At 46.3% G+C, this 13,243-nt stretch overlaps 1 protein-coding gene across 1 annotated transcript in view; it reads left to right on the forward strand.

Annotated features, from left to right (window-relative positions):
* The window catches only part of LOC104394524 (protein FAM115C-like), a 13,586-nt gene extending 2,882 nt beyond the window's left edge, over positions 1 to 10,704 (forward strand). Inside the window, 7 exon segments of the mRNA XM_010004126.1 lie at positions 1 to 5; positions 8 to 406; positions 797 to 891; positions 1,878 to 2,091; positions 2,939 to 3,178; positions 5,808 to 6,145; positions 10,459 to 10,704. The exon segment at positions 1 to 5 is cut by the window's left edge and continues 552 nt beyond it. Of these exon segments, the coding sequence (XP_010002428.1) occupies positions 1 to 5; positions 8 to 406; positions 797 to 891; positions 1,878 to 2,091; positions 2,939 to 3,178; positions 5,808 to 6,145; positions 10,459 to 10,704 (1,537 nt within the window).
* The last annotated feature ends 2,539 nt before the right edge of the window (positions 10,705 to 13,243 follow it).

Below are 13,243 nucleotides of genomic sequence, written 5' to 3' on the forward strand. Positions count from 1 at the left end.
CGGGCAGCCAAGTACCCGGCGGCGGGGCCCGGGGAGCACTACCACTTCCGCAGGGCACTGGCTCTGTTCAGCAAGCACGTGGAGAAGCGTGAGGAGCTCCAGGCCCCCTTGAAGGACTGGCTGCAAAGGCTGGTACAAGACTGCAGTGCCTTTCTGCGCATCCCAGCTGACAACTGCCCCGCGTATGCATCCCTGCACCGCCTCCTGGCCAAGGTGCTTCGGAGGAACGGGCTGCCCCGCGTCAGCAGGGACTGCCCTGTCAAGAGTAACTCCAAAGAAGCAGTCCTTCTCTGCATGGCGACTGAGCTGTCCCTCACCATGACGGACAGTGCAGCCCTAGTGCAGAAATCTGCCACTGCCGTCTGTGCCCTCCGTGTCACTGTGGAAATTGATGGTACAAACCCAGGTGAGGAGCATGTCTCCCTTCTTCTTGAGGCATCCTGTTGCTGGGATCAGTGGGGCACCTGTCCTCAGTGTGCATGGGTCTCTATGTCTGAACATGGGGACAGGTGTGTAGTTCTGTTGTGGGCTTGTGTAGTGGCAGACAGGCTGGTTTTGTGGCCAGCTCTGATTTAAATCTTTTGAACCACACCAAGAAAATCCTGCTTCCTTGCTGTTCAGGCACTTGGGGGAGAAGAACCACCTAAGGGTACTTGCACAACACGAGAGCTGGAGAGCAAGGGAAAAGAAAAGGATGGAATATTCTTCTGTTGCAGCTTGAAATTTCTAGAATCTGTAGCATCAGACTGAAGAAGGCTTGACTGTTTAGGACTGTGTTCTCTTATCCTTTATTTAGGTAAGACAGCCTGGAGGAGTACAGGACTCTATCTCCCAGAAGGGCACACAGCAGTTATAACATTCCCATGTCTGGTGGTCGGTGCTGGCCTGAAGGTAAGTTCTCTCTAGGTTGGCCTCTGTTTACACTGATGTATTTGTCAGGAGAGCTCTCAAAAATGGGTCGTAGGCAGCTTTTCTCATGGGTTTTGCTGCATTTCCAGTCCTACTGCTGCCACCCCGAGGCACTTTCAATACATTGTCATAATTTCTCTCTTGTTCCCCACTCTTGTGTAGCTTCCCTCTTATTTAATTGAATATGGCTGCTTCCTGAAGGCAGCTACATTTGTTATGTGCAAGGAGAACCGAACAAGGTGATTTTCAGGATCAAGATAAGTACTTGAGCCTTTCTTTGCAGCAAACTTAATTCTTCCCTCTCTAGATCTCTCATAAAGTACTTCCACAGAGCTGTCACTATTGCTTATGTAGGTATATCCAGATCACATATGAACTAGTTACTTGGAATTCCGTTCTCTGCAAGGTGCAAAGCAGATAAATGCCTACCTGCTTGGATGTTTTTTTGCTGTGAGCTGGCTGCAGCTGAAATTCAAAGTTAACTCAGATGTTTCTGTCTGATGCTGCAGTCACATGCTGTCTGTCTTACTGTGTGAGGACCATGGAAGAGACACAATGCAAGAAGCCAGCCATGATATCTCTGCAACTTACACATTACAGGATGTGACTTTGGTGCTGGTGAAAGGGGAAGGAATGATCAATAAAAGCACAGTGCAGTGAAATAAGTCACTGCAGTACCCTGAGCTGCTGGTAGACGATATAGTTGACCCAGTAAAAATGGGAGCATAACTGTAGGACTGTCTGAGAGACTGTGATAGCACCCAGCTTCACCAGCTTTTTTCTCTGTATTTGCTATTTCTGGTCACTGTAGGCTGAAAGCTTGAACTAGGCTGGGGTCTGAAGACTGCTTCTGCATGCATGCCCTGGGAGAACAGCGCTGCAGCAGATGACTCAAGAGAGTTGTGGTCATTCTGCCAGGTCGCACATGGAGCCCTCTGACCAGCTGTTCCTACCCTTCTGTTTGCCAGGTGCAGATTGGGTGTCACTCGGATGACCTCTCTCGAGCCACAGAGCTGAAACGGGCCCCAGTGGTAATACGCACCTGTGATATTGCGTGCCAGAAGCAGTCTGTTTCCTGCCTCTGGGGTGGCCTCATTTACATTGTCCTACCAGCAGGGACTGTCCTTGGGAAAGTGCCCATCACAGTAGAAGGGGCAGTCAGAGCTCCTTTCTTCAAGCTTGGTAGGTTTGTTTACCTTGGTGCCTTTCTCCTTGATGTTGCTCACAGATAGTAGTGTCTCTGTAACTGAAGGGAAAGGTGGTCTCTGCTTGGGAATGTCTTTGAAGTGCCTGGGTTTAGTTTGAAATGCCAGATTTAGTTTCCTTGCTTTGTTGTCCCCTGGGATTCTGAGCAAGTCACTTAGTCACTCTGTGCCCACTACATGACAGGAGATAGGTGAGGGAAGTGTCTCAAAATGGGCAAGATTTGTCCAAGCCTACGTTTCTGGGAGCTTGAGGCTGTCATTTCCAGTGCTGTGTCTGGGGGAGACCGGCTGACCTCTGCCACAAGAAAGCTTGCCTTGGGCTCTGCCTGCTTTACTGTTCCCCCATGTGGCCATTTCTAGTCCCTGCAGTAAATCTCTGCTGAATTTCCCGTGTTTGCTGGCAGTTCCTCTTCTCTTCCTGTATGCAATTTCTTCTTGTTCTTCTGTCCAACCAAACAAAACCAAGGCTGTGATATGAAATAGCAAATCTCTGCTGGAGAAGAAATGAGGTGATCCAGAGATGCTGGAGAAACCTGATGCTTCTTACTGTCAGATAGAAAGCTGGGATCTGTTCTAGTATGTTACTGCTCTGATACATGCCAGTCCTCTTCTGTCTGTCTCCCATCCATAAAAGAGCCTGAGGAGACTTCCCAAGCACAGGATGAGGGTTAACAAGTTAACAGCCACCACTCTCAGGCACACAACTACCACTTACTGTTTTCCAAGATAATTTCCACCCTCAGTCTCTTTCTCCAGCTTGACCTCTAGGAGCGTGCTCAGAAATCAGAGCTGTACTTAACCCATTTTCTGTGTTGTCCATGTAGGGGAGACCTGTGAAAGCCAGTGGAAGACCTGTATCCGGCACTACCCTGCTCCCTGGGCAGAACTTGCCATTGAGAATCTCATCCTGACGGTGCCATCGGACAGAATCCGCCACATGGAGAACCCACGGCCGCTGCTGACCCTGTGGAATGAGATCATGGTGGCAATAAGCAAACTGGCAGCCATACCAACAAAATTCCCAAGGCCAGAGAGGATTGTAACAGATGTCCAGATCTCATGTGGTAGGTAGCTTGCCATATGGCTTCGTGAAGGGGTTAAGAGACGAGTGGCCTCCAGCAGCAATGTCTGTTCCTTCAAGGTTATTTTGCTAAAACCAGACAGAGAACAGGGTGTCAAATGACTTGAGACCCTTACATAACTGTGAACTTCTCCTTCGGGGTGGAAACCTGGTAAGGCAGGGCTTTAAAAATGTATTGACCCTTTCAGAGGCCTCCCTGCTCTCAAAACTAGTGTTTTCTCACATAGCTGTTCTACTGCCTGGGCATGTTGAAAGGCAGAGCTGCTGACTGCAGTGGCTTTGCCTCATGTGTAGTTAGTTACTCATTCATCCTCCTGAATGCACTGCAGAGTCAGTACAACTGGGAGATGATGACCTCTTTTTTCCCTGCCTCAGCCACAGGACTGTTCTCACACATTCAGTGACCGTTGTTAAACCTGGAGATGGACTGCACAAAGGTTATTGTGGGCAAAGCTTAGCCTGAAAAGATGTGTCCTTGACATGGTGGCAGGAGAGAAGCAAATCATATGGCACTGTCAGAGCTCACAAGTTTGCAGTTTTGCAGCTTTTTCAGTTGTGAACTGAGTGCATTTGATCTTGAGTCAAATTATAGATAGTAAATGGGGAACTTTCCAATACAAGTTTTGTTCAGGTGTTTTTCAAAATGGATTGTTTACATTCATAATCCCCCAAGGGCTTGGCATGAACCCTGATGTCCTAACCCTTTGCTAAGCCACATGGAAAGAATTTATTGCACATCCTAGGGGTGTTAAGTTCTGGTATGCTGAGAAAATGCCAGTTAAAAAGATCATAGATCTGCAAACACAAAATTTCCTTCTGTTTTGGGTGGTCTGATTGCTTTCCTGCACATTTCTGGAGCTGAACTTTTTGCATGCCAGTGGCTGCTAAATGCATGTGTTGCTCTTATTAAAAAAGAGGGAGCTCAAGATCTTCCTGCAGGAAGGGGGTTGCCATTCATGTTCTCCAGCTTGGGTAGTCTATAAGCTTAGTCATCAGTCAAAGCCAGCTGTGTAGGCTCTCTATATAGTTAATGTAAAGGACTGCTTATCCCCTTCTACAATAAGTGTTCAAATTTGGGGAGTTGACTCTTGTGTGAAGCTTTGGGAATCACACAGAGTCACAGAATCGTTATGGTTGAAAAGACCTTTAAGATCATCAAGCCCAACCATAACCTAACTCTACCAACCATTAAGTTAATTCTACCAAATTGAGTGCTTAAACCATGTTTCTAAGCACAACATCTGTATGTCTTTTGAACACCTTCAGGGATGGTGATTCAACCACCTCCCTGGGCAGCTGGTTCTGGTGTTTAATTACCCTTTTGGTGAAGACGTTTCTTCTAACATCTAATCTAAACGTCCTCTGGCACAGCTTGAATCCATTGTCTCTTGTCCTGTTGCTTGTTACTAGGGAGAAGACACCACCCCCACCTTGCTACAACCTCCTATCAGGTAGTTGTAGAGAGCCATCAAGCCTCCCCATAGCCTCTTTTTCCCCAGACTAAACTGCCCCAATTCCCAGCTGTGCACATTTACTCAGACAAAGGAAAGCCTCCCCCCCTCAGGCACCTGGTATCACTTCCCCAGCAGGAGCAAGGCTCACTCGAAGATACATCTAGAAGAATTATCAGGCAGCAAAGATGAGATCATTCAGTCTTCAAGAAAAAGGACACGCTGGGGATTAAGACACCTAGGAGACATGAGTAAAATCCCTTGCAGTGCAAGACTCTTGCCTAGCGTGATGCTGAGAAGTTGTTTATAGCATAGCTATCCTGTAAGGTTAAGAGCAGGCTTAAGCATGACAAACTGACTTCTGTGTGTCTCATCTACACTGCTGACTACTGGAGCACAGACCTGCAGTATCCATGCTCTGCATAGGGAGACTCAAGCTCTGCCAGGGTGCTCAATCTCATTATTGAATGGCATCAACTGTGGTCAGTTTGTGAGAATTCAGGTGTATTCTGGGCAATGGTCAAGCTTTTTCCCTCATCCTAAATTCTCAACCTCAGTCCAACTGTATGCTTATGTATAAAAAGGGAAAATGGGCAAAACTGCACCTAACTGGTAGTTTAGTACTACCTTTATATTGCTTATTTGGAAAAAAATAATTAGTGTGAGGTTGGTGAGGCACTAGAACAGGTTGCCCGGGGAAGTTGTGGAAGCCCCATCCCTGGAAGCATTCAAGACCAGATTGCACGGGGCTCTGATCAACCTGATCCAGTGGAAGGTGTCCCTGCCAGTCCAGGGGTGTTGGATCTAAATGATCTTTAAGGTCCTTTCCAACCCACACCATTCATTGATTCTGTGATTTGTTAGGGTGAAACTTGTAGCATTTCCTTATCTCACGAAGGGAAAAAGTTGTAATTCGTGGTAATGTGGTGTGGTTTGTGAGATCAGGAAAGGTACTAGAGGAATGAAAAAAAAAATTGCAGTCATTTAAGTCATTTATTATTTATTAAGTCATTTATTTCTACAGTGCAGCAACAGCTGCTGCAGGAATACATGGGGACCCACTCTGATTCCATCCATAGTGCTATGAGTCAAGCACTCACTTAAGTCTGAGGCCTGGGGGTGAGCATTTATGACATGTGTTGGCACCTGTCTTTCCTGCAGGCTGGATGCATTCTGGCTACCCCATCATGTGCCACCTAGATTCAGCGAAAGAGATGCTAGACATGAAACACATCCAAACTGCTGGTCTTTGGGGTCCCATCCACGAGCTGGGACACAACCAGCAGCAGGAAGCATGGGAGTTCCCCCCTCATACCACAGAGGCCACCTGCAACCTCTGGTCTGTGTATGTTCATGAGAAGGTGCTGGGGATCCCCAGGCATAAGGCCCATCCGGCGCTGAGCTCAGAGTGTCGGGAGAAGAGGATGACAGACTATCTGAAGAACGGCGCTCAACTAAAGGATTGGAAGGTGTGGACTGCTCTGGAGACATACCTGCAGGTAACTGGGTAAAGTGGGTGTACACTTAGTGCCGTCAGTGAAGCCTGTGCCAGAGGGAGGTCTGCAGCCTGGTGACTGTAGCTGTCATGCCTTGTAAGCGTTTGCTCACACTCTGGGGTCATCTTGGGTCCAGAAGGCACCTGAGAGGTATAGAGATAGAGCATCTATTGCTGATGTCTCTGGAAAACCATCCTTTGCCAGACTTGGGCCTTGCCACTCAGAGAGAGAGGCTTAGTGTACAATACAGTGTGCTTTTTCCCTAAGAGAGAAACTTTAATCTGCTGCATATTTCCTGTGGGACACTGGGCTAGTTGGAAAAAACCCACAAACCTTGGCATTCTAAAGCATTTAGAAGAGCCAGGCTCCTGGCAGTGTCCTGGTGAGTTACATGGCTGGGCATCTTTTTACAGAACACAGCAAAGAGCAGGGTGTTTGTATTAACTGATGCCCTCAGTGACGCCAGTGCAGTCCATTAAGTGGCAAAGGTATAAATTCAGTTTATAATCCTGCACATATAGCTGGATCTCTCACTGTGACTGAGGCTCTAAAACATGAATGCTGTCCTAGAATGCTGTCCTTTCTTTCTGGAAGCATGGGAGAGAGGTTTTTCCCTTCCCCCTTTCTTTTAATCCCCGTAGCAACTAGTAGTCCAATGGAGAAAGCACCCAACATCATTTTAACTGGGGACTTTAAGGCAAATGTCCATTCTGCAGGCTTAAGCTGCTGACTGCTGGGAGGTAAGTATCCCTCAGCCCCCTTGTCTGGGAGCTCTCACATCTTCTATGAACAAGAAAATACTTTTTGGAGGAGTATTGATACTGATTTTTCCACGTCCCAGAACAGTGCCTGAATCATCAAGGTGAAGATTTAAATTCTGTTTTCTCTGGTGCAATGAATATCAAAGTAGCTATAGAGAGTGGGACAGGTTCAAAAGGGGAAATTTCCCCACATTACCTTACCAGTTTGGCCACTGCCTCACTTGTACCCTGTAGATTGGGATCTTGCATCTCCTGTCTGGCTGCTGACAGGACTGCTGGCATAAATCTGACCTTAAGGAACAACTACAGTTCTGTCTATATACTCTCCCTATTGCAGCTATTCATGTGGGCTTTTTTCTATGGAATGATCTTCCTTTGGGCCCTACGTTTGGCTGCCATTTAGACACTTTTCACATTCCTTCAATCCAGAAAAACTTCAGCATTGGTCTCCAGGCCTTTTTACATTGCACTCATGTATGGGCCTTACACTTGCATGGCAGCACAGTGTCTCCTGGTCTTGTCATTGCCTGATGGAGCATACCATCTATTGTGGTTTGGGCCTAACCCAACAACAAAGAACCAGCTCACCCACACCCCCCACCCCCCTTCCACACACACTGGGATGAGGAGGACAAAGCTCAACTAGAAGTTCATGAGTTGACATAAAGAGGGTTTCACTCACTGTTTATGATAATGGGCAAAACAGACTCAACTTGGGGAAAAACAGCAATTTAAGTTCACACTAAACAAACACAGGACATAGAAAACACCCAGAGCAGGGCTTGCAGATGTTACCCCACCCCTCCCTTCTTCCCGGGCCCCAATCCCTTGGTTCCCGGTTTCTCTCCCTCCTTCCCCCCAGCGGCACAGGGGGACAGGGGATGGGGTTTGGAGTCACTTCACAGGCTGGGGGTTCCTGTTGCTCCTGCCTCCTCAGCAAGAAGGATTCCTTAAAGTCCTTCCCTGCTTCCCCACGGGGTCCCTCCCATGGAGAGAGTCCTTCATGAATCTCTCCTCCATGCATCCTTCCCTCAAGACAAAGTCCTTCAGGAGCAAGCTGCTCCAGCACAGGCTTCCTACAGAGTCACAGGCTGCTTTGGGAACAGCCACCAAAACCCTGCCAGAACCAAACCAGCACTCCATCTCTCAGAGTTTGGCCTGCCACAGTGGTCACTAAAGCCTGTAACACAGATCTTTCAAAAAGAGTATAGAGCAATTGGAAAATCTGTTAATTGGCCCCAGAGATTTACAGATTTAAATGGAACAACGAAACTCCTGCCTGTACTGTTCTGTCTCCACCTCTTCACACTTGATTTGGAGAAAAGTCAGCGACCTCCCAGGTTCTATCTGGATTAGGAAGAAGAAGCACTTGCATACTCCAGGCTGCTGGTTCCCAAACTTGTCCAGGATGTGGCACAGTTCACCCCCACAAGTACCTGTGCTTTGTTCCCATATAAATTGGCAGGCATGGAGGGAACAGACAATTCTCGTAGTGAACATGTTGTGGCAAGAAGCTGTGAATTGCCTGGAATGGATTCTTGCACTCAGGACCAAGCAGAGGCAATTCAGTCATAACATAACACCATGTGGAGCCTCCTCTGGTACATGTTGGTTTACTCCTTTTGACCTGGCACAAGACCCTTCATCTCCCACCAGCTCACCCACACCCCCCACCCCCCTTCCACACACACTGGGATGAGGAGGACAAAGCTCAACTAGAAGTTCATGAGTTGACATAAAGAGGGTTTCACTCACTGTTTATGATAATGGGCAAAACAGACTCAACTTGGGGAAAAACAGCAATTTAAGTTCACACTAAACAAACACAGGACATAGAAAACACCCAGAGCAGGGCTTGCAGATGTTACCCCACCCCTCCCTTCTTCCCGGGCCCCAATCCCTTGGTTCCCGGTTTCTCTCCCTCCTTCCCCCCAGCGGCACAGGGGGACAGGGGATGGGGTTTGGAGTCACTTCACAGGCTGGGGGGTCCTGCTGCTCCTGCCTCCTCAGCAAGAAGGATTCCTTAAAGTCCTTCCCTGCTTCCCCACGGGGTCCCTCCCATGGAGAGAGTCCTTCATGAATCTCTCCTCCATGCATCCTTCCCTCAAGACAAAGTCCTTCAGGAGCAAGCTGCTCCAGCACAGGCTTCCTACAGAGTCACAGGCTGCTTTGGGAACAGCCACCAAAACCCTGCCAGAACCAAACCAGCACTCCATCTCTCAGAGTTTGGCCTGCCACAGTGGTCACTAAAGCCTGTAACACAGATCTTTCAAAAAGAGTATAGAGCAATTGGAAAATCTGTTAATTGGCCCCAGAGATTTACAGATTTAAATGGAACAACGAAACTCCTGCCTGTACTGTTCTGTCTCCACCTCTTCACACTTGATTTGGAGAAAAGTCAGCGACCTCCCAGGTTCTATCTGGATTAGGAAGAAGAAGCACTTGCATACTCCAGGCTGCTGGTTCCCAAACTTGTCCAGGATGTGGCACAGTTCACCCCCACAAGTACCTGTGCTTTGTTCCCATATAAATTGGCAGGCATGGAGGGAACAGACAATTCTCGTAGTGAACATGTTGTGGCAAGAAGCTGTGAATTGCCTGGAATGGATTCTTGCACTCAGGACCCAGGAGATGCAATTCAGTCATAACATAACACCATGTGGAGCCTCCTCTGGTACATGTTGGTTTACTCCTTTTGACCTGGCACAAGACCCTTCATCTCCCACCTTCCATGCAGCCTCTGCATGGCTTTCCAACCTTCTCACAAAAAGATCCTGCATAGTCCATAGCTAGTGTCAGCACCAGGAGTTTCCAAATCAATAGAGGATTATCAGAGGTAGATAACCTCCCTGTTTGTTCTGCCTAATGTAGAAGAGCTGTCTCCTGCTAAGCTGTTCCTGCGTGGTGGAGGGTTTGTGGAATGCAATGTAGTGTCCACCAGTTGAGTATCAGAAAGTAGAGGTGTAGGTAAGGAACTATGGACTCTACATAGACATTCTGCAGCTTGTCATGCTGTTGTTCCAAGCCAACTCTTCATGTGAATCTCTTCTTGAGCAACAGTGTAGGTTTCCCTACCTCTTTACTTGACTTGTTATTCATGCAACAGCAGTGTTTCTCTCTGAATCCCTCCTGTTCTTATTCCTAACCAAAGCATGCCCTGCTCACAGTCACTGCTTCCTGTTTTCTGATGGCTGCTTGAGCTGCTGTTCTCTTTCCAGGTTTTCTCTCAGTGTCTTGATACTTTTTCACTGCACAAGAAGGTTTGTTCTGCCCAAATCAGCACCTTGTATAGCTGGTTGCTGACATTTCTGGCTACTCCCAGTTCATCTTTCATCTTTGTTTCAGCAGGCTGATGTAATAGGAACGTGTATTTTTGTGTACTCTAGTGCTGTAAGTTATCCTCTGAAGTCTGAAAAATGGGTGCCTTTCTCTAACCTTACATTAATTCTAAAAGACTCTGCAGAAACCTATGAAATGTTCTTCTGTGTGTAACACAGGAATTATGCCAGTGACATGAGAAGTGCATTGGTTTTACACTGTATTCTTCTCTATCAGTTGCAGGAAGGCTTTGGTTGGGAACCCTTCATCCATCTCTTCTCTGACTACCAGAAAATGTCCACCATCCCAAAACAGAAGCCTTCTAAGATGAACTTGTGGGCACGGAAGTTTTCTCAGCAGGTGAATAAGAACCTGGCTCCTTTTTTTACAGCCTGGGGTTGGCCTATCGAGAAGGAGCTGTGTGTGGAACTGTCCTCTTTACCCACCTGGGAACAGGATCCAATGAGATCCTATAGACCATGAAAGAAAAATACGTAAACCTTGGTTCTCAGACTAGCAATGGCCTATCTTTTTCTCCTTTTGTGCTGCATGATAGCTCACTGCCCTTAGCTTTACACTAAATTCTTTAGTTTCCTGTTGTCAATGGAGGACAACCTCAACAGAAATTCAGCAGAAACTTGTATGCAGCTCAGCAGCCATCTGAGCCATTTTCTGAATTGTTACATAATGGATGAGCTTTGTTCTGGGTTTTTCACCTCGGGAGGAATGTCATTCTGAGTAGATGTAGTTCCTGCAGAACCTTTCTCTGATGAAATGGACATTTTGGGGGGGGGAGCAATTTCTAGGATGGTCTCAAGAACAATACCAATAGAATAGGGTACTGTATAGCAAATAGTAGCTGCCACAATGTTGTACTCTTCTGTTATAATCTTAGTAACATGAGATTTTCACAATGGTTTTGATTACCCTAGAATCTCCAGTCTTTAGTAGGTCTAAATACGTGGAACTTCCACACATACTATCATGAAAATGACCTTACAGTGCTTATAGGATACGTAGCTGATACTGAAAAGCTGTAGATTTCTCCCTACAATGTACAATTGTATAACCCAGCACCCAGCTTTATATCAGTAAGTCAATTACAAGTTGTAGCTGCCACTCTTACAAGAAGATATGTAGCATAAGAGATTGCAGAGTGGAAATGAGGTGACAATTGTAGTCACTAGTGGCTTCACTCACGGATGCATCGAAGGTTAAAAAAATAGGCACTGACATGACAGCATGAGGAAGCAGAGAGGAGGAAGACACCAGTTCATCACGACAAAAGACCCTTTTCTTCGAAGGAGCAACAGAAGATAATCTTTCTCCCACCTAGTTTAGAATTGCTTGGCTAGCATACCAGACTGGTAACTATACAGGGCTGGCCTAATAGCCAGCTTAGCCTACTAGCATACCAGTCTCAAACCATTCCTTGTGTATCAGCAATAAATAAAGCAATTACTGTGGAGTTAAAGGTTGTATGTGTGTTCCTGCTTTCATGTCTTTATGCCCAGTAAAAAAAGTCTAATTAGAAGTGACCCAGGATGTGTTACAGCAGCTTTGCTTTTCATATTTGTTCTGGCTCAGATTTCCCTGTGATTCATTGCCCTCATACTTTGCTTTGTCTTCAAAATTTTCTTTCCAGTCTTACACACTACCAGCGTAAGTTGTTCTTCCAATAAAATAAATGCAGAGGCTAATCATAGCTTAGACAGTGTTTTAGTACTGGTTTGGTCCTGGTTTGTAGATTCAGAAGAAAATTTACATGGTATAAACATTTAGACCTGGCCCTACCTACAGAAGCAGATTTCACCTCAGATGGGTTTATAAATAAAAGCTGAGCTGATGTACATTTTAAAAAGGCTCAAAATATTATCAGGCTGTTGAGAAGGTTTTTTTAAAGGCAACCTATTTTTAAAGGCTGTAGGTCCCTCACTGGCTTCTTCCATCACTACCCTACATTTTTATTACAGGGCACATGGCACCAAAGGTGAGAACTTCTCTAAAGGGGGACCACTGTGTGATGCAGTATTTACACTAAGAGGAATTATTTGTTTCATAAAATACTGTGCAGAAGGACATGTATTTCCTCAAAGAGCCATTCCTGTTTCCCAGAAGAGTTTTATTTAGGGAATCCTGTGTCCCATTCAGACTTCAGTCCACTCACATAGCTTGCACTCTCCACCGTTCCATCTGGCTGTCCAAAATCTCTCCATCCCCAACAGGCTTCTTTTCTTTCTTGTGTAGCCTTAGGCTATCAAGTATTAAATCACTCTTCAGTGTTTCTATCCCATTTTCTAGTTCCGTGGAACTCCCTCAGCAATGGAAATCCAGCCTGCTCAGCTCTGACAGTAACCAATTCAAATGGCATATTTTTAAGTGCCACTTTCACTCACTCATCTCCTCCAGCTATCATTCCCCATTCTCCTGTACATTCAGCTTTATTACTGGCATGATTTGTATGCCAGATTGAGCACAAAGGGTCTGCAAGTCCCCAAGACAGAGGCACATAGCACTGAACATCTGAGAAAGGTGGTCAAAAAATCATATATGCCACTGCCTTATTGTAGAGAATCCTCAACATTTAATTTCACCTTTGCTTTTGAAGAAGTGTTGTGCCTCTATGTGTTTCTCCAAGTGTCTTGGCAAATCTGACATTTCACCTGCTGGTGAAATAATCATTAGCCTTGTAATAAAAGGGAAGTCTGTCAGATATTTGTTGAGCTTCCAGCTCCCTACTAGCAGAAGGGAGTAGGTAGCAGAAGGGAAAATTTCTCACTAAAAGCAAGCTGACCACGAAAATGAAGACAGTAAGTCTACATGTAATTTGAAAACCTCACCCATTTATTCTTAGTTTATCAGAGCACACAAATCCTCTTTCAGGTTTTAGTGGGATTGAGTGTATCCTGAGCAAGTTTGCTGATGGCACCAAGCTGTGTGGTGTGGCTGACACCCAAGAGGGAAGGGAGGCCAGAGGGACCTTGACAGGCTGGAGAGCTGGGCCAGTGCCAACCTCATGAAG

This window comes from Chaetura pelagica, unplaced genomic scaffold (genome assembly GCF_000747805.2).
Source record: "Chaetura pelagica isolate M959 unplaced genomic scaffold, ChaPel_1.0 scaffold198, whole genome shotgun sequence".
NCBI lineage: Eukaryota > Metazoa > Chordata > Aves > Apodiformes > Apodidae > Chaetura > Chaetura pelagica.